Genomic DNA, 20,570 nt, shown 5'->3' with positions numbered 1-20,570 from the left:
GGGGGCTCTGAGAGGGTACAATATGACAACTGTGGAATTCTATAAGAAACAGTCAATCATATTTGTTTGTCAAAGCTGAACCAAGGGCAAACTACGCCAAATTATAAGCATAAAAGTTACTGTACAACTATCATTTTTTAACATGACGCTTGTTCTTATACATGTGATACATTTATTACCAACCAGAGAGTTTATCTGCTGACTTTTGAAGTCTTAATCCAGCTCCAGCTCAAGATAATGTAGATTCCCATCAGTAACAGCTTCGTTCCACTGATAAAATGTAGTTCTATTAATCTGCGCTCAATTACCCTGGAAGCGGAACTGGATGCAAGTAACAAAAAAAAAGAATTTTGGAACTGAAATTCCAACTGAAACTGAATGGTGATAAATGAAACTGAAATTATTCAAGAGCTACATTTTTAAAGGACAAAATACAGTTTCAAAGCAAATTAATTAACTTCAAATTCAGTTTCTGATGGCACAAAGGTCTGCCCATAGTACTGGCCATGTTCCTGGCACTTCGGCACTTCCTGTCTCGATTGCGTGGTTGTCTAGACAGACAGCACAGTTGCCGCAGCCTATATCAACCAGCAGGAGGAGCTGGGCTCTCCTCCCCTCTGCAAACTGGCCGCCCAGCTGTGGCAGTGGGCTCACTGCCAATTCCTCTCCCTCTGGGCAGTTCATGTGCCAAGTTCCCTGAACATGGCAGCAGACATTATGTCCAGGGGCAGTCCATGCCCAGGGGAGTAAAGGGCAGAGGTTGACTTCTTTGCCTCCAGGAAATTGACACACTTGCCCTCTGTACTTCTCCCTGAAGTCCGACGACACCCCTCTAGGGTGAGGTGCCCTTGTGCATCCCTGGCCCCAGGCACTCCTTTACACCTTCCCCCCTTTCTTCCTCCTCCACTCGGTCCTCCGCCCTGGTTTTAAGTAATCCCACCCCTCCTGGATGGCATGCCCTGGGACCTCCTGCCCCAGGCCGGAGGGTCGCTCTTCCATCCTTTCCCCGCAAGGCTGCGGCTGATGGCCTGGCCCCTGAGGAGGAGAGGCTGCGCTCCTTACGACTTCCTGCCCCTGTTGTGAACACCATGCAGGAAACTTGTGCACCATCCACAAGGGCTTCCTACTGCTATCACTGGGGAGTGTTTGCTTCCTGGTGCGTGGTCCACAGGCTGGACCCCATGGTGTAACAGTTGATGCCATGGTGGTCCATGGACTGGACACCCAAATTGCCACAGTCAATACCATCCTGCAGTCCCAGCTAGAGGCAGGCAGAGCTGCTGTTATCCTTCATGGGTTAGTGGCTGTGATTAAGGCTGTTCACCTTGGTCGCTCAGTGCTCAGCAACTGAGCACTGAGCGACCAAGGTGAACAGCCAACTGCAAAATCAAAGCAGCGTCAGCGTTGCGCTAACGCTGCTTTGATTTCGCGTTTGCTAGGGGTGTCCAGGACCTAACAGCTCGGTTTCCCCTTGGGACCTGGAACTGGTCCTTAGTGCCCTCCAGTGCCCTCCATTTGAGCCCCTGGAAGATGCTAAGTTGAAGTGGCTATCGCTTAAGACCACCTTCTGGCCATAACTTCCACCAGAAGAATAAGTGAGCTCCATGCACTGTCGGCCACAGTGACTGCTTGATGGGAAGGGGGTGGTCCTCGGACCCAACCCTGCATTCTTGCCTTCTTGCCACAAGTCCTCTCGGACTTTTACTTTTCTCAGACGGTTGAGCAGCACTCAGCTCCCACTGAAGGGTTGGAATGAGAGGCAGCTCTGCGTCTGCAGGCTCTGTGACCTATCCGAGCTCTGGTTCTGTATGTTGCACGTACCCCGTCACTTTGGACAATGGACTAGTGGTCTAAGTCCCAGTTAATCCTGCAGGCTTATGCTTCAGTAGGAGCTCCTCTTCCCTCAGGTGTTCAGGCCCACTTGACCTGCAGGGTGGACTTCTTGGGCCATATGGAGGGGCGCTGCCCTCTTGGCCATTTGTACATTGATGACTTTGTCCTCGGCCACCACCTTTACGCAAATTTTCCGCTTGAACGTGGCAGCCTGCTCATCTCTTGAGAGCAGATGCTGGGTGCCCATTGGTGGTAGCCATCGTTCCCCGGTCAGCCTAGCATCTTGTGGGCTGACCTACACTGTAAACCCGAACAAGTTGACTGAACTTAAAACTTTTGTGGAAACTGATTACCTCAAAAGATTTAAGTACAAAAACTCATATCTTCTAAGTATGGGGTACTCAAAATTTGTATTTATTGTTAACCTAAAAATTTTAAATTATATTTTATATTTTATTAATTGAGCTTTACTCAAAGACTGTATACTTTAATTTCAATATTTTTGTGTTTCTTGTAGTTTATTATTTTGATGCAACACAATGCAATTATATTACAACCTAAACTCAAATTATCTGATTATTAATTAAAAGATATGTTGTGAGTGTAGACTACTAAAAAAAAAAAAAAGTACGGAAATTCAGTTACTTTACATTTTGTTTATTTAACATTTTTTCATGAAAATTTAAAAACATCACAAATGTTTTTATAAAACAACTAACATGGACATCGGCACCATAAAGTGAGCATTATAAATTCTGTGTAGAACATTTATCTTTTTATAAACTCACAAAGGACGACATCAGTCCTAATTGCATCTTTCTCAAAATACACAAAAATGCAAAACAAAAAGTCAAATACTAATCACTTTTTTTTAAATAGAAATGAAAAACAATTTTTTAAAATGGGTACAAAGATGATCAGCTTCCAAATAACCAGATAAGGCAGTCAAGTATAGGAAAATTAGGTAAACTGATGGAGTTAAATCCACCCAAAGCCTGTAGTAAACTTAAAGTGCTTAAAGTGCTTCAAACAAAGTGCTCAGTAACAGAGTGCGTGTCCTAACAAACATTGCCTTATATTCCTTAAGAGCATGTAGGCAGGGGTTTCAGGGGTTTGCCGTCATCAAGCCCCATGAAGATATTTTGGACTAAGGCAAATGTGTGAACCAGCTTCCTGGGGTAGTCTAAATGCAGAGCATAGATCAAGCCAAACAATAAAGCAAATGCATTTGCAAATCTGGGAATATCACGCATCACCTAGTCGCCTTTCACCAAAACAGCCATGCTTGAGGAAGTAAAATGGACTGGACTGGGAAGCGCCGTCGGTAACCACTGTGAGAAGGGCAACTGGAGTGTCAATGAGGGTCGACTCATCCAATGCGTCCGCCTGGAATAGACACAGTATCAATGGTAAATGGCCTGTATTTGTATAGCGCTTTACACATTCAGTCATCCAGACATTCACACCCATTCACACACTGGTGATGGCAGCTACATTGTAGCCACAGCCACCCTGGGGCGCACTGACAGAGGCGAGGCTGCCGGACACTGGCACCAGCGGGCCCTCTGACCACCACCAGTAGGCAACGGGTGAAGTGTCTTGCCCAAGGACACAACGACCGAGACTGTCCGAGCCGGGTCTCGAACCGGCAACCTTCTGATTACAAGGCGAACTCCCAACTCTTGAGCCACGATCGCCCCAATTAAATAAGTAAGGTTGGTTTGAGAGAATGTGACAAGCATGACCTGTAATCTAGCAAAACATTCAGCAGTGTAGTGGGTTACTTTGTAACGAGTTAGGGTACTCTACTTTTTTTGAAAAATGTACATTAACGTGTTAGCTTCTTGCATTACATAATTTGTATTTTTATTATTTTTCTAAAAAAAAAAGTAATTTTTTATTTCATGACTTTATCTCAAAAAGAAACTAAATCTTGACTTCAGCCTGGTTTTTGGGCCACCTGCAGCATAGCCATAGTGCTGTGATACGCCTGTGCCCTGCTCCTGACCTGTGTGTGTGTGGGTTTTCTACAGAGAGGGTATTTTGTTTGTACAATTTGGTAGCTGCTAGGGTATTAAATTGTATTTAAAAAAAATCCATAGCATTTTATCTTACTGGCAGAATTTAAGTAATGCAAAAATACACTTACATTACATGTCTAAAAGAATTCTGGGTCCTCCTCCCGCAGGTATACAGGAAGGGCACGAAGTACTGCAGTGCGTTTCACGTTGATATCAGGCGCCTCCTAAAAAGGGAAAAGAAAAGTTCATTTAACGCAAAGTTTTCAGGTGTCATTCTTTGGGGAGAATACATGTTTATGAAACTGCATGACATCAGACTCTACTAAATTTTGGAGACTTTTCTTTTAAGATACAACCTTTCTGTCTCTTGTGACAGAGAGTATGTTTCTTAATCATTTGACAAAAACCCTACACAGTATTTTAAAATAGTGTTCTCCAGATCAGAGCTGTGATCTATATAGAACATGGGGTTCAAAGCAAGGAAAAATTGTGTGTTTATCAGTGAAACTTTTAATTTGTGTTAATTTTATCATTATCAATATATGAAATCTTCACCTTAAGGGACTTAATGAATGGTTTCTTCAATAGATCTTTCAACTCACCTGTGTTTACTGTCTCCACCTGAAATTAATTGCAGTCTGAATTTTTTTTTTCTTCTGTCTTTTTGTCTTTGGCCTTCAGCCTTGGAAGAAAAAATAAAAATATTGAAAACCTTATCAGCACACTAAATATACAACACCTTGCTATATTTCAATTGTTTTAGATAGAAGTTGCCACTGCTAGCTAAGTCACTTTTGAATGATGCTAATGAGAAGAAAAAAAAAAAAACCTGCCGAACAATGAGGCTGCTGTTGTAAAAACGCCAACTTTCTTGCGTTGGCAAGGGGTCGTTAAAATATCACTAAGACCCTTTCTTTATGTGTGATTCTTCGTAAAACTGTGTTTTAATCGGTTAAAACTGTAAAACTGACGACATAATCTATGTTTGAAAAAGAGCGCGAACAACCGCGAACAACTATTCACCACCTGGGTCTGTGCTTTTTAACACAACAGCGCATTCGAAAACAAGTTATTGGCTGCAACATATTAATATACTTGCTTTTTTACGGAAAAAATAAACATAACGAAGGTTCAGTTTTACTTACAAGTTTCTCCAAATGTGTTCTCCAGTCGCTCGAGAAGGGCAGCCATATTGAACAGAATTTTCTGTCAACGTCGTTCAGGTTAGAGAGAAGACGTCATGACGTCATGACGTCCACATGCGGAGCTCGGAAAAAAACATTTACTCAAAAATCATAATTAAGAAAGCAGTATTTACTCTTAACTTCTAAGCCATGTACAATTATAACTGTTTGAATCGTTAACCGAACAGAAAAGTTTTAAGTTGTTTCAACTTTGTGAGGAATTTTAATTGTTATATCCACAAACTTTATAAGTCAGGTAGACTGTTGGGGTTTACAGTGTAGAGTGGCCGCTCAGTTGCAGTCCTTACGTCTTTTGGGACCAGTTCAGGCCAGTCTTGCGTCTGGCGAAGCCCTGACCGGGGTGGCATATGTATATGTACATTTGTAAATAGTTTGTAAATACATTCTGGGATTTGGTTGCACTGTCTTCTCGTGGGGTGTCTTACAGAGTTACCCCGTACATATGGAATATATAGCAAACTGGAGAGTCTCGATATGATAGAGAATGTAAGGTTACATTGTAACCTTTGTTCTCTGGGTCATACCCCATACATATGGAATATGTAATGGAGTGGAGAGATATTATCTCACTCAGAGAACCAAGGTTACAATGTAACCATATGTTAAGTGGCCTTCTGAACACCGATTCATAATCTGGAAATTAAAGAAATAATTTTTTAAAATATTCTGTATGTATTCCTTTTGGACATGCAGGCATTGGAGCTATGACATGGTGTCCACTGGCTTGTGGGATCATCTCAGGGAAATATAACAATGGAATCCCTCCTTATTCACGTGCTTCACTTAAGGTAATATCCCAATATTTAATATCCATCTGGTATTAAACAAAGGAACTGTAATGGTCCTGGGTTGTTTGACCCAGTTTTTTGTGTTTCATTGTATTTTGATATTCATTGTTTATGTTTTGGCTCATTGAGTCTTTTTTGAGTCTGTGTTCCGTCATGCTACCTGTTCCAAGGTTGCCTAGTTTCAGCTCTTTATTCATTTAGACTCCTTATGTCATCTTCCCTTGTGTTGAAGTTCCCCTTGTTGTTGTGTGTGTCTTACCTCTTATGTTATGCCTGCGTGGTTTATGTTGTCAAGTTCGGGTCACGTCTGTGTTCCGTCATGCTACCTGTTTTATGTTGAAAGTTGTTGGGTCTGTGTTTCCACAAGCCCCGCTAATTCTAGAAGAAAACAAGACAGTCGATCGATTATTTGCGCAAGGGAGGCCTCGTCTGTGTCCACCACGAAAATGACCCTCAGATCTGACCTCCTCCTGCTACCTTTTATTGAGAGACAGTTCACACAAAACACGTCAGAACAAAGCCACGCCCCCTTAGTTCTAAGACAAAGCATTGTATGTATATGTGTGAACTTCTGTAAGAATGTGTGTGTGTGTGTGTGTGTGTGTGTGTGTGTGTGTGTGTGTGTGTGTGTGTGTGTGTCAGACCTCCTGCTGACCAAAGGGTCGTAAACGCAGGAAGCTTACATCAAAAGAAGCAGATCTTCCAGATAGGATGTATCTGCAATAAAACATTACAGCCCCCCACCAGAACCTCAAGAATCTGGGGGGAAGGACAGTGGAATTTCTTTCATCAGAGCTGGCAAGCATAGAAATGACAACATTTAACAATTCACTCTAATAAAAGTCCTTGTGTTTCTTTGCTCATTGTATTTAGTCTTACTCTCCCCTGTGTTGTCATTGTTTCATTGTAGTCAGAGCTGTGCCCTCCTGTGTCTCCACTTTCCCTGATTACCTCATGCGTGCGTTTAGTCCTATATATATATATATATATATATATATACTAGGGGTGCAACGATATTCGTATCGATATTGAACCGTTCGATACAGTGCTTTCGGTTCGGTACGCATATGTATCGAACAATACAACATTTGTAATTTATTTTATCAACTTTCCTTCTGACGATGCTGTCTGTGTTGAGCGCTCAGTGAATCTGCGTTCGACTACTCCGCCTAGGCTGCACTGTCGAGCGCAGATCCACTGAGCGCTCAACACAGACAGCATAGTCAGAAGGAAGAGCGCAGGGCAAGCTAGCGAGACAGAAGTTAAGCTCCCCTTGCAACATGGACCTCCCCCACCCTCATTCAGATCTGGCGTTTGGAATTATTTTGGTTTTCATGTGACGTATGACCCTGAAAGTAAGCGAGTCATGGACTAAAGTAAAACAGTATGTTGGATGTGCCATGCAATGCTCAATTACATGGGTGGGAACTAGTGTGTTAGCGCAGTTAGCTCGTTAACGTGTTGGCCGTCTAGCCCCATGCACGGGGCGATCGGCGGTAGCTCGTTAACGGAGATTTGCCGTGTTGTGGCGTTAAGATCATTTCAACGAGATTAACCTGAAAGCACTAGTGGGAACACAACGAATATGACTGCACGTTTACGCCGACATCATCCTAGTGCAAAGACAAAAACAACAAGCATGCTACTGACTTTAGCCGAGTCATTTAGACAGCTGTTAGCACATGATTCTCCTTATGCTGCTGAGAATATAGCCCAGAAGAAGCGTATAATATAGCTTTTATTTTGGAAAGAGACATTTCTCTGTAATAAACTCTCTTTTCCAAAGATGAGTGATTCCTCAATCAGATACAGACAGGTCTTGCAATATCGCTAGCCCGACGTCCTGGGGCTAGCGATTTTTTTCAGCCGGGCTACCAAAATCTATCTCTTCCCTGCCCGTTGGGCTATTGTAGGAAGGAAAAATATATGTCAATGCTTTTGCATTCTTTCAGAAATGTAGCTGGGTAATTATGTCATTGGCATCGGTGAGCCACTGTCAATATGTGACATATTGAAATCGCGTTTGAATTTGCGCTTGTTTTTTTGCTTTCACTTTGCAATCGTGCGAACTGTGTATAGAGAGCGACAGCACTGATCTGTGAGTGATGATAATTTGTGCACCAATTCCTCTGACATCGTCTTATTAATCGTTAGCTTACTATGCAAACATGACAAGTGAAATCTCCCGCAGCAAGCTTAAACATGTGAGAGGTTGATCGCGCAGAGAATCGCTGAGCTTATGTGAGTGCGTGTGTAAAAGCAGCAGGATATATATTTTAGTTCTGCTGAGCCAAATAAGACAGGTCAGGGTGAAGAAGTGACAGCCAAAGAAAAGCTTACCACAAAACGGTGAAGTTATGACAAATCAGACTATAAGGCAAAAAGAAAGTGCAGCTTTATGGTTTCATGGACAAAATAATTTCTGTGGCTGCAATATGATGAGCTAAATAACCAGGGCTGCACATAAGTGGTCCGCAGGTGTGCATTTGCTGTCAAAATAAAAAACACGCACAAGGGTTAGGGTTAAATTTAAAAACTGTACTTTTGAGTTAAAATATATATTTATAATTTTAATAAATGACAAATTAAAAAGGCATGAACATTTTTTTGTATCGAAAAAATATCGAACCGTGACACCAAAGTATCGAACCGAACCGAACCGTGAATTTTGTGTATCGTTGCACCCCTAATATATATATATATATATATATATATATATATATATATATATATATATATATATATATATATGTGTGTGTGTGTGTGTGTGTGTGTGTGTGTGTGTGTGTGTGTGTGTTAGAAGTCAATATTTTCCTGTATAAATCGTTGGTTGTTACGATAAAAAATGTCAGTTAAATATATCATATAGGAGACACACAGTAATATTTGAGAAGTGGAATGAAGTTTATCGGATTTACAGAAAGTGTGCAATATATATATATATATATATATATATATATATATACACAGTGTATATATATATATATATATATATATATATATATATATATATATATAAATATAAACAGTGGGATGCAAAGTTACATATATATTAGGGGTGCAACGATACTCATATCGATATTGAACCGTTCGATACAGTGCTTTCGGTTCATTACGATCTGCGTTCGACTACTCTGCCTAGGCTGTACTGTCGAATGCAGATCCACTGAGCGCAGCGCAAACTAGCAAGACAGAAGCTAAGCTCGTTGCAACATGGCAACTACCTCAGTGCTACCCAAAATTGAACCTCCCCCACCCTCATTCAGATCTGGCGTTTGGAACTATCTTGGTTTTCATGTGAAGCGAGACCCTGATGGTAAGTGTGCCATGGACAAAAGTAAAACAGTATGTTGGATGTGCCACGCAATGCTCAATTTTTGGGAACTAGTGCAATAGCGCAGTTAGCTTGTTAACGTGTTGACGCCATCCAGCCCCAAGCACGGGGCAATCCGCGGTAACTTGTTAACGGAGATTTGCTGCGTTATGGCGTTAATGTCATTTTAACGAGATTAACGCTGACAACACTGGTGGGAACACAACAAATATGACTGCACATTTATGCCGACATCATCCTAGTGCAAAGACAAGTGGAAGCAGACAAAAACAACAAGCACGCATGCTACACACTTTACCCGAGTCATTTAGACAGCCGTTAGCACATGATTCTCCTTACCTGATACGTTTAATATGCTGCTGAGAGTATACCTCAGAAGAAGCGTATAGTATAGCTTTTATTTTGGAAAGAGCCATTTCTCTGTAATAAATTCTCTTTTCCAAAGATAAGTGATTTCTCGATTAGATAGATTTATTTTTATTTTGTTGTTTCAGCAACATTAAATTTAAAAACTGTACTTTTGAGTTAAAATATATATTTCTAATTTTAATAAATGATAAATTAAAAAGGCATGAACATTTGTTTTTGTATCGAAAAAATATCGAACCGTGACACCAAAGTATCGAACCGAATCGAACCGTGAATTTTGTGTATTGTTGCACCCCTAATATATATATATACACTCAACAAAAATATAAACGCAACACCTTTGTTACTGCTCCCATTCCCCATGGGATGGACGTAGAGACCTAAAATTCATTCCAGATACACAATATAACCATCCCTCCCAAACAGTGGTCACAAATCAGTCCAAATGTGTGGTAGTGGGCACATCTGCTATATTGAGATAATCCATCCCACCTCACAGGTGTGCCACATCAGGATGCTGATCTGACATCATGAGTAGTGCACAGGTGTACCTCAGACTGCCCACAACAAAAGGCCACCCTGGAATGTGCAGTTTTGTCTCACAGCAAAATGCCACAGATGCCACAAGCAATGAGGGAGCGTGCAATTGGCATGCTGACAGCATGAATGTCAACCAGATCTGTCGCCCGTGCATTGAATGTTCATTTCTCAACCATAAGCCGTCTCCACAGGCGTTTCAGAGAATATGGCAGCACATCCAACCGGCCTCACAACCGCAGACCTCGTGTAACCACACCAGCCCAGGACCTCCACATCCAGCAGGTTCACCTCCAAGATTGTCTGAGACCAGCCACCCAGACAGCTGCTGGAACAATTGGTTTGCACAACCAAACAATTTCTGCACAAACTGTGAGAAACCGTCTCAGGGACGCTCAACTGCATGCCCGTCGTCCTCATCGGGGTCTTGACCTGACTCCAGCTCGTCGCCGTAACAGACTTGTGTGGGCAAATGCTCACATTCGATGGCGTCTGGCACGTTGGAGAGGTGTGCGCTTCACGGATTAATCATGGTTCACATTGTTCAGGGCAGATGGCAGCTGAGAATGTCCCAGTTCTTGCATGGCCAGAATACTCACCGGACATGTCACCCATTGAGCATGTTCGGGATGTGCTTGACCGGCGTATACGACAGCGTGTACCAGTTCCCACGAATATCCAACAACCTTGCACAGCCATTGAAGTGGAGTGGACCAACATTCCACAGGCCACAATTGACAATCTGATAGACTCCATGCGACGATGTGTTGCACTGCATGAGGCAAATGGTGGTCACACCAGATACTGACCGGTTCTGGGTCCCCAGACCCCCAATAGCGCAAAAAACTGCACATTCCAGGGTGGCCTTTTGTTGTGGGCAGTCTGAGGTACACCTGTGCACTACTCATGATGTCAGATCAGCATCCTGATGTGGCACACCTGTGAGGTGGGAGGGATTATCTCAATATAGCAGATGTGCCCACTACCACACATTTGGACTGATTTGTGACCACTGTTTGGGAGGGATGGTTATATTGTGTATCTGGAATGAATTTTAGGTCTCTACGTCCATCCCATGGGGAATGGGAGCAGTAACAAAGGTGTTGCGTTTATATTTTTGTTGAGTGTATATATAAGATAAAAGTAAATCATAAAATTCAATTGTCTAGGAGTGTTAAGCTGGGAGGTGTATCCTGGACACAAGCAAGGTTGTAAGGTTGTAATTTTTCTGTTTTTTAAATTTCTATTACAAAAGGGCCATTATAGGTTTTCCAATTTAGTTTGTAATTGAGTATTTTTCTAAGACAGCTAAACTTTCTGACCCAGAGCGCAATTAGGGGTCAGGGTCCAGTGACGATCTTCCCATCTCTTGTTTTCGTCCGGCCTCTTGAGGAGAGACACCTTGGCCATTCACCATATCTGACACTGGCGATGAAGGTGGTATTGAACTGAGGAGACCGACAGTTCATTTTCCTGAATGGGGAACAGGCATGGTTAATACCCCAATAAGACTTCAAATGGGGACAAACTGGCAGCAGAGGAGGTCAAGGAGTTGTGGGTGTACTCAGCTCAAGCCAAATGCAAGCTTCAGGTTGACTGAGATTGGACCATGCAACGAAGAGCAGCCTCCTGCTCCTGGTTAGACCTCTCTGCCATTTTTATGTCTGTGAAATCCAGAAGAGATTCTAACCTTGGCTGTCACAGTCCTGGGTGATCCAGTGGTTTGAGTTTATTGTGTTTTTTTTGTCATTTTTGTACTTTGTTAAGTCTAGTTTGTTGTTTCTAAGGATCATTCCATATTACCTGGGTTGTTTTGATTAGGTTTAGTTGTTAGATTTCCCCTTGTGTCTTTACCCCCTGTGTCTCCCTCCGTGTGTCTGTGTTAATATTGTGGTATGAGTTCTTGTGCCATTTTTCCCGTCGTGTTTTATTCTGTTATGTTTATCTATGTTCCCCAGTTCCTTCTCTCTCTCCAGTCTGTGCCTCTATGTACTTCTTGTTTTACTTTGATAGTCTCCCATCAGCTTGCCCTTCCCTGTCTCATCTGTGTATTTTGTGCCTGCCGTGCCTTCCAGCTGATTCTTCTTTGCCCTGTATCCCTCTGTGTATTTATGTCAGCGTATCCCTCAGTCACGTGTCGTAATCTCCTCATACATGGCTGTGTGTTTCCCTATGTGTCTCTCCATGTGTTTAATTTATATTTTCCCAGTGTAGTTTTTCTAAAGTTTTCACTGTCAGCAATAAAGCTGCTTTTTAAGTTTACATTTTCGCCTCCGTGAAGTCTGCATTTAGGTCCTATTCTGCCTGCACACAGCTGTTTTGTGACATCCCAAACTCGAGAGGTGAACTGAGGTCCACACTCCGAGACAATGTCTGGTAATAGAGCCAAAAAACATGGTTCCTGAGGAACTGAGCCATTTCTGAAGCTTAAGGGAGTTGTGGAAGGTGACAGAGTGCATAGCCTTGGAGAACTGTCTATAGATGTTAGTATAGAGTTATTACCCACTGATAGAGCCAGTAATGAAATCAATGGTGATGTAGGACCACGGCTGTCCTGGGACCATCAATGGACACATGTGGCCAGCAGGCAGAGAGTGAGCTGATTTACTCTGGTCACAGATTTAAAAAGCCACAACTCTACAGCTGCCAATGAATCAGAGTGATTCATCTCATCCCAAGAGGACTTCTTGGGTGAAATCTCTAAGAGAATGGCAGTGCTTAGTTTTTTATTTTTAGCTTATTCTTCTCTTTGTAATTTCGGTAAACTAGTTAACAATCAGATTTTCTTACAGTCTGTTTAACTATCTGTAACAGGGTTATCAATGGCTAAAAGACAAGATCCTAAACGAGGAGGGGCACCGCCAGCAGGTGAAGCTAAAGGAGTTGCAGGCAGTTGCTGAAAGAATAGACTGCACTCTTCCCCAACTGGCTATTGGTAAATGAATAACATTACTATATGTATAATAATACACTGGCTTCCCTACATTAAATATTGTTGTATGTTATATTCTCTGCAAATGACTGTAGAAGTAAAAGAAAAAATATAATAAACATAATACAAAACACATTTGTCCTGTGAAAATACAATGCAGTTTTCTAGAAAACATTGTATTTAACTTGATTTGATATCATTGACATTAACATTTTCTCTCTGTGCTGTAAACCCCCACAGCCTGGTGCCTTAGAAATGAAAGGGTAAATTCTGTCCTGTTGGGAGCTTCCAGAACTGACCAACTGATGGAGAATATCAGAGCAATACAGGTATAAATATCTATCAGTTAGTACACAGAACTATAATTGTTCTCAACATAAAATAATACCAAACATGTTCCATTCAGTGTTTGGAGTGCTTTACATAATTTCTGAGTATCCTCTGTGGCAGTGCCCCTGGTGTATTCACTGCTGTTGATAAACAAATTATCGGCAAACCATCCATCATTGTGTGTGAGAGAGTTTGTGTGTAATGAAAGTGGTTAAAGTTCATAGATCAGAGACCTGTATCATTTGCGTCTGTTATGAGGACTAAGACTAGAAAGGTTCTATAATGAAAACACTATTGTCACCATTTATCATTTGATTACTGTTGTATGGTAAATGATAAATAGCCTGTATTTGTATAGCGCTTTACTTAGTCCTTAAGGACCCCAAAGCGCTTTACACTACATTCAGTCATTCACCCATTCACACACACATTCACACACTGGTGATGGCAAGCTACACTGTAGCCACAGCTGCCCTAGGGAGCACTGACAGAGACGAGACTGCTGGGCACTGGAGTAAGTGAATCACCCCTATTTCGACAAATAAACTTAGGGTTATGCCGGTGTCACGTCGGCCATGACGTGGGGCAGCAGAGGGTTACGAAATCTGAAGAAAGTTAAACAAGTCATGAACAGAATAAAATTTTTGCAGTCTAACATTGTGTTTCTTCAGGAAACACATCTGATGCATAATGAGGACTTGAAAATTAAGAGGAGGTGGAGAGGCAAGATCTGGTCTGCATCGTTTAACTCTCAAGCGAGAGGGGTGCATAAATCCATACCACTCCAGGGTTGAGTCAAACGATGATTTTAATGATCACACACGTGGGAGATGGACACCGTACGCAGACAGCATCAGATCTCAAAATGGTGGAGCATTGATCAAACTCTTATAGCCTCTAGTGGCCCCCACCTAATCATAAAAGCCTAAACATTCACATTCTTTCTCTCACACAGTGCCTAAGCTACGACCTTGGCTCCCTGTTTATCTGCTCCTGCTGAGATGGGGCAGAAAACTCCAGTATGTTCTGTTCTCTTCTAATCAGACAAATAAGGCGATGACTTTCTGCGAACAGTATTTCTTATAACTCAGCAGTATAATGCATCATAAAACAATATCATTCATTCACAATCAATCAGCAGTCTAATGTAATGCAAATCAGTTTAACAAATGCAATAGTTATCACCTTCTTCTAATTCAGGAGAATAATGCAAACTAAAATTACATAATAATTCACAATCTTTAATTAAGGGTCTAACATGGCATAAAATAATATTATAATCCCACACTATACAGCGCTTTATGAAGGAATTGAACTTAATAGCTATCTGGAGGGAAGAAAATCCGGACTTTCTAAAGTTCTCATGTTATTCTGGTGCACACAAGTCCTATTCAAGAATTTACTTATTTTTGATATCTGCAGAGTTGGGACTAAAATCAAGGAATGCTCCAATGAGGCTATTCTAATCTCAGATCATGCTCCCAATTCATTGGTATATCAGGACTTGTGAAAGATGCTAGGATTTGGCGTTGCAAACAAAAATGGTTGGCGGACCCTGGTTTTGTCTTGCTTTTGGATGAACAAATTAGCCTCTATTTTGAAATGAATAAAACAGAAACTTTTGCAAGCATAAGATGGGAGGCTTTTAAGGCTTTTATTAGGGGCCAAATAATTAGATCCAATCCAATCCAAAAGGCAAAAAAGTTAGAGACAAACATAAAGGAATTAGACAATGAATACTATCACACAAGGTCCCCTGAAATACAGCAAAATGTATTGCTGCTTTGGGCCTAATGGAATGAACTCTCTGCCTCAAAAGCTGTGGCCAGTCTGCTGCAACTTAAACAGTTCTTCTACAATCAGGGTGAAAAACCTGGGAAGGTTCTTGCATGACGTCTCAAGCAGCTCCAGAGTGAAAGGGCTATTATCTCACTGCAAAAATGAGCTAGGAGAAATTATTGTGGATCCGGCAGGAGCCTTCAGGAAATATTATGAAGATCTTTACAGTTCAGAAATATCTAATGACCACTCAGAACTAAAAAAGTTTTTAGATAAGATAAATATACCCAATATACCAGAAGACCTTAGGGCTATTTTGGAGAAAGATATCACTGTCGAGGAATTATCTGCTGCAATCGATAGTATTGAATCGGGGAAAAACCCCGGACACGATGGCCTCCCAATTGAAATTTATAAAAAGTTTAAATATAAACTGTTGACTTCCAATTTTAGAAATGTTAACAGAATCCTTTCAAAAGGGCACCTTACCACAGTCCTTGAAAGGAGCACTAGTTAGTCTGCTCCCAAAGGCTGGTAAACCACACAATAAATGTGAAAACTGGAGACCCATCAGTCTTCTTAATGCAGATTTAAAAATACTTTGTAAAATCTTAGCCAAGAGAATCGAAGAAATACTACCTAAAATAATTGGGAGGGATCAGAACGGATTCATTAGGGGCAGACAAGGATTCCACAATGTCCGAAGGATTCTGAACATTCTTTATGACCAAAAGGGGGGCTCTTGACACTGCTTTACTGTCACTTGACACTGAAAAGGCATTCGACAGAGTGGAATGGCCTTTATTTGTTTGAGACTCTGGCGCGCTTTGGTCTGGGAGAGGATTTTTGTTATTGGGTAAGATTACTTTATAAGGAATCATATGCACAGATCCTGACTAACAATAATATCTCAAAAACCATAAAAATAAATCGAGGGTGTAGACAAGGGGACCCTTTGTCCCCACCGTTGTTCATTATTGATTGATTGATTGATTGATTGATCATATATTATGGCAATTGAGCCTTTGGCTATTGCAGCGAGATGATAGTATGATATTATTTCTGGTATAACAATAGGACAGACAGAATATCGCTTAGCCTTGTATGCTGATGATTTAATTATTTTTCTTAAAAATTTTAACAAATCTATCCCGGTGTCACGGTTCTGGGTCAGTTTCGACCCAGTATTTTGAGTTTTGATTGATTAGTTTATTTTTGAATGTTTGTTGTGGTTTTGGGCGTTATGAGTATTATTATTAGAATTCTATGTTTCTGTTTATTCATGTTTAAGGATTTGTTCTCGGTTGTATCTCACGTTTAGTTTAGTTCAGGTTCCATGTGTCATTCTGTCTGTCTGTCTCAGTGTCAGGTCTGCGTCTTGGTGCAGTGTTCTCTTTTCCTGTTTTATTGGGAAGGTCTGCGTCTCATGTGAGTGTGTTCAGTTTTACCTGTGTCTCGTCTTGTTGATTATTCCCAGCTGTGTCCACCACCTGTGTGTAATTCCCCTGTGTTTCTCTGTGTGTATTTAAGTCGTGTCCTCTGTCATTGTAGTTGCTGGTCCGTCTGTGTATTCCACCCTGCTTCATCTGTGTGGAAACACCGCCAGGTGTTTCTGCTCACTTTCATTCATGTTCAGGTTCAGGTTCGTGTTCTGTAGTCAGTTTGTTCCCAGTCTAGTTTAGTCCTTGTTCGGTTCGCCTTTTGTCCATTTTTATTTTGTGTTTAATAAACCACCATCACACCTTTACAAGTGCCTGCGTTTGGATCCTCCTTTATTTTCCACGCGGCTCATCTCACTCGCCGTGACAGTACAGACCAGCCAGATATGGATCCAGCGGCATTCACCCCACCCACGGAGCTTCGGGACCTCATAACGAACTCTGCTTCAAAATTAATCAACCTGTGGCTAGAGCATGAGGGAGAAGCATTTCTCTACCTTCTGGAAGCCAGGCTACAACAGCTTATTTCCGATTATCCCTGGCTATTGGACTCACTGCACCCTCTGGTACAAAACTTCATTCTCCACGAACTCCACCTTCACCCCCCCCCCCGCCGCTACCGCTCGCCCGCTCGTTTCAGTGGAGCACGTGCCGTCCGAACTGCGTACCCGGCCCGTCGGAGCCGACTCCAAGGAGGAAGCGACATTCGCGTCACCGGCGCGGCACCCCACAGCCAGACTTCAGGATGTCAAAACAGCCGGCTGTGGTGGGTGAAACAGACACTCTTTCTGTTCCTTCTGACCCAGATACTAGGTCTATTTCTTCTGGAGCTATTTTTTGTGTCTCCTCTAAAAATAATAAGGATTTCTCTGTCTCACCCATGACCATTGCTCCTAAGACTGCCTTTGTTGAGCCGACTTTTCGTGTTAATTACTATGTTCACGCTGTTGTTCCCATGCCCGGAGTAGCTGAGCCTAGCACTACGAACATAGGGAATTTAAGTGTCAGGGAAGCTTTCTTGTCTCCGTCAGTTCCTTCAGGGAAAGCAATAAACCTTTCTGAAACTGGTTTTTCTGGCCGTATTGTCCCATCCTCACTTTCACCCCAGTCAGCAGCCCAGCTGCCCTCAGTTCAGTCAGCAGCCCAGCTGCCCTCAGTTCAGTCAGCAGCCCAGCTGCCCTCAGTTCAGTCAGACACTCCACAATTTATTACGCCTCCACTACAACCGTCTCCGCTACTGGTAGGTCAGTCTGTAGCCGCTTCGCTGCCTATAGCTCTGTTGCCACCAGTTCAACTGTCTGCCCACTCATTTACCCAGCCACCATCCTCACCTTCTCATCCAAAGCAGGAAACACACTTCACCACAATATCTGCTGGTTCTCTTAAGCTGGCCATCTCAGAGACAGTTGCTCCCTCTAGGGCCTCCCCAGAGGCTGGGTGTCAGTCACCAGCCAACTCTGGACCCCTAGAGGTCAAGACGCCAGCACCAGCAGCTCACCAGGAGAACTCACCAGAACGGTCTCGGCTCTCAGCACCCCTGAGAGTTCAAGTGAATTCACCCGTCCGCCTCTGTCCTCTGCTGAGTGTATTGGGGAACACTTACAGCCCTCCGAGGACTGCATCCCACTGTTGCTGCCTGAGTCAAGCCACTGTGCTGCTCAGCCCCAGCCAGTGTCCACACTGCCAGAGGTCTCCGTACCTGCTGCTTCAGTGTCTGTCTCCACTGGAGGGCCCGAGGAGCCCGTCCAGTCTCAAGCCACATTAGCTGGGGGTTCAAGTGAACCCAGCCAGCGTCCTGCCTCATCGGCTGGAGGGCCTGAGGAGCCCGTCCAGCCTCAGGTCTCGTCGGCTGGGGGTTCGGGAGAACCCAGCCGGCCTCAAGTCTTGTTAGCTGGAGGTTCCGAGGAGCCCGTCCAGCCTCATGCCACATCTGCTGGAGGGCCCGAGTCGCCCGTCCAGCTTCAAGCCACGTCTGCTTGAGGGCCTGAGCCGCCCGTCCAGCTTCAAGGCACGTCTGCTGGAGGGCCCAAGCCGCCCGTCCAGCCTCAAATGTCGTCTGCTGAAGGTCCCGAGTCGCCCGTCCAGCTTCAAGCCAAGTCAGCTGGTGGGTCCGAGGAGCCCATCCAGCATCACGCCTCGTCTGCTGGGGGTCCTGGAGGACCCAGCAAGCACATCCTCACATCTGCTGACGTTCCGGGGAAGTTTGTTCAGCCACCACCTGCTGAATCATCCCCTGTGACTTCTACACCGTTGCCTGCGTCCACATCACCTCCTGCAGTATCACCACTGTCTGGTTCCGCAGCCGTCCCGCTGCCGTCAGGTTCCGCAGCCGTCCCGCTGCCGCCTGGTCCAGCCTCTGTGCCTTCATCCACGCCTGGTCCAGCCTCCGTGCCTTCGTCTGGTCCTGCCTCGTCTGGTCATGCCTCCGTGCCTTCATCTGGTCCTGCCTCGTCTGGTCCTGCGGTTGCCACACCGCCGTCAGAGCCAGCTCGACCTGTTCCGCTTCGCCTCTGCCGGCCGTTTTCCAGGCCTCTAAGTTGGCATCATAGCCTTCGGGGACAGCCTCCGGAAAGAGTTCATCGCCGCCGCTGGCATTGCGGCCGACCTCCGGACCTGCTTAGTGGCCGCCACTGCCTTCCGAGTGGTCGGCGTCCTGATTGGTTTTGCCTGCGCCGCCGCCGTTGCTGTGTGCCCGGCCGGCCCCCAGAACTGTCTTGGTCCTTGTGTTGTTGACCCCCGGGTCAACCCCCTGAACTTTTCTTGGACTCTTGTTGAGCTCTAGTTTGGTTTTGTTTTTGATCTGTTTTCTTGTGTTCGTGGACTGTTTTCTTGTGTTTTTGGACTGGTTTTGGACTCTTGTGCCCCTTGGTTTTGGTTGGCTCTGCTAGAATTGATTAAGGAGTTTAAGGAATTTCTGGTTACAAGATCAATATGTCTAAAACATCCATTATGTTAATAAACCAATTAGATAGAGAAAACCCAACCTCTGTTGTTACTCAATTTAGGTTGTTAATAGCTTTACCTATTTGGGCATCCAAATTCTTCCTTTGCTTAAGGATATCATAGAAATTAACTATAATTCAGTTATGCAAGATGTCTCAAAATCTCTGGATAGATGGACTGCTCTACCAATGTCATTAATGGGGAAATTAAATATTCTCAAAATGAATATACTCCCTGAACTGCTGTACTTATTTCAAAACTTGCCTCTGCCACCACCAAGCAATTTATTTTCTCAACTGAGGACACTCTTCATCAAGTTTTTATGGAAGAACAGACGCCCCAGGTTGTGCCTATCTCTATTGTATCTGCCTTACAACATCAAGTTAAGACTCACCTCAATGAAGTTAATTCACTCTCAGTATTCAGCCCGATATGGGGGAATGATCATTTCCCCCCAGGACAGGGTGAAGGGGGATTTAAAATATGGGCCGAAAGGGGGTTACAAAAAATAGTAAATCTTTACAACCCAGATAATAAACACTTACTGTCCTTTGATGAAATGGTTTTCAAGCATGACATAGCCTGCAGCCAGTTCTTTAGCTATTTACAGCTGAGAGACTTTATTAGAACACAGCAAAACCAGTCCTTGTCCATTCCTGGCCTATCAACCCTTGAAAAAATGATGGTGAAAGATTGCCAGGGAAGGGGCTTGATTTCTAAAATCTATAATAAACTGGTGGCCGCCTCTACAAAAACGTCCGTAAAGAAGCTTGAATCCTGGAGAGAAGACTTACTCCCTTGAAGAGTGGGAGAGGGCTTGCGCCAGGGCACAATCACAAACAGTGAACACTTATTTAAATCTCTTGCAGTACAACTGGTTAATGACTCCAGTCAAACTTAATGCTTTCTACAGTACCATCCCGGATGTTTGTATAAAATGTGACGAGGAAAAGGGAACACTTCTCCATTGTTTGTGGCAGTGTGCTGAAATTAGGAAATTCTGGGAAGAAGTGAAACAATGCACTGAAGAAATTTTAGAAATAAAACTGCATTTAGAACC

At 43.3% G+C, this 20,570-nt stretch overlaps 1 protein-coding gene and 1 long non-coding RNA gene across 2 annotated transcripts in view; one reads left to right on the top strand and one right to left on the bottom strand.

Moving 5' to 3' along the window:
• The window catches only part of LOC101473708 (voltage-gated potassium channel subunit beta-2), a 247,644-nt gene that overhangs the window by 194,650 nt on the left and 32,424 nt on the right, over positions 1-20,570 (top strand). Inside the window, exons 12-14 of the mRNA XM_012916125.2 lie at positions 5,753-5,847; positions 12,902-13,022; positions 13,260-13,348. Of these exons, the coding sequence (XP_012771579.1) occupies positions 5,753-5,847; positions 12,902-13,022; positions 13,260-13,348 (305 nt within the window). The remainder of the gene's footprint in view (positions 1-5,752; positions 5,848-12,901; positions 13,023-13,259; positions 13,349-20,570) is intronic.
• Positions 2,475-5,326, bottom strand: LOC106676510 (uncharacterized). The gene is made up of 4 exons (XR_001342319.3): positions 5,000-5,326; positions 4,457-4,536; positions 3,983-4,078; positions 2,475-3,219 (listed from the first exon to the last, which is right to left on the bottom strand). It is a non-coding gene; the product is annotated as an uncharacterized LOC106676510 (long non-coding RNA).

The sequence above is a fragment of the Maylandia zebra genome, linkage group LG20 (genome assembly GCF_041146795.1).
Source record: "Maylandia zebra isolate NMK-2024a linkage group LG20, Mzebra_GT3a, whole genome shotgun sequence".
NCBI classification, from domain to species: Eukaryota; Metazoa; Chordata; class Actinopteri; order Cichliformes; family Cichlidae; genus Maylandia; species Maylandia zebra.
This window is presented reverse-complemented; position numbering and strand designations above follow the sequence as displayed.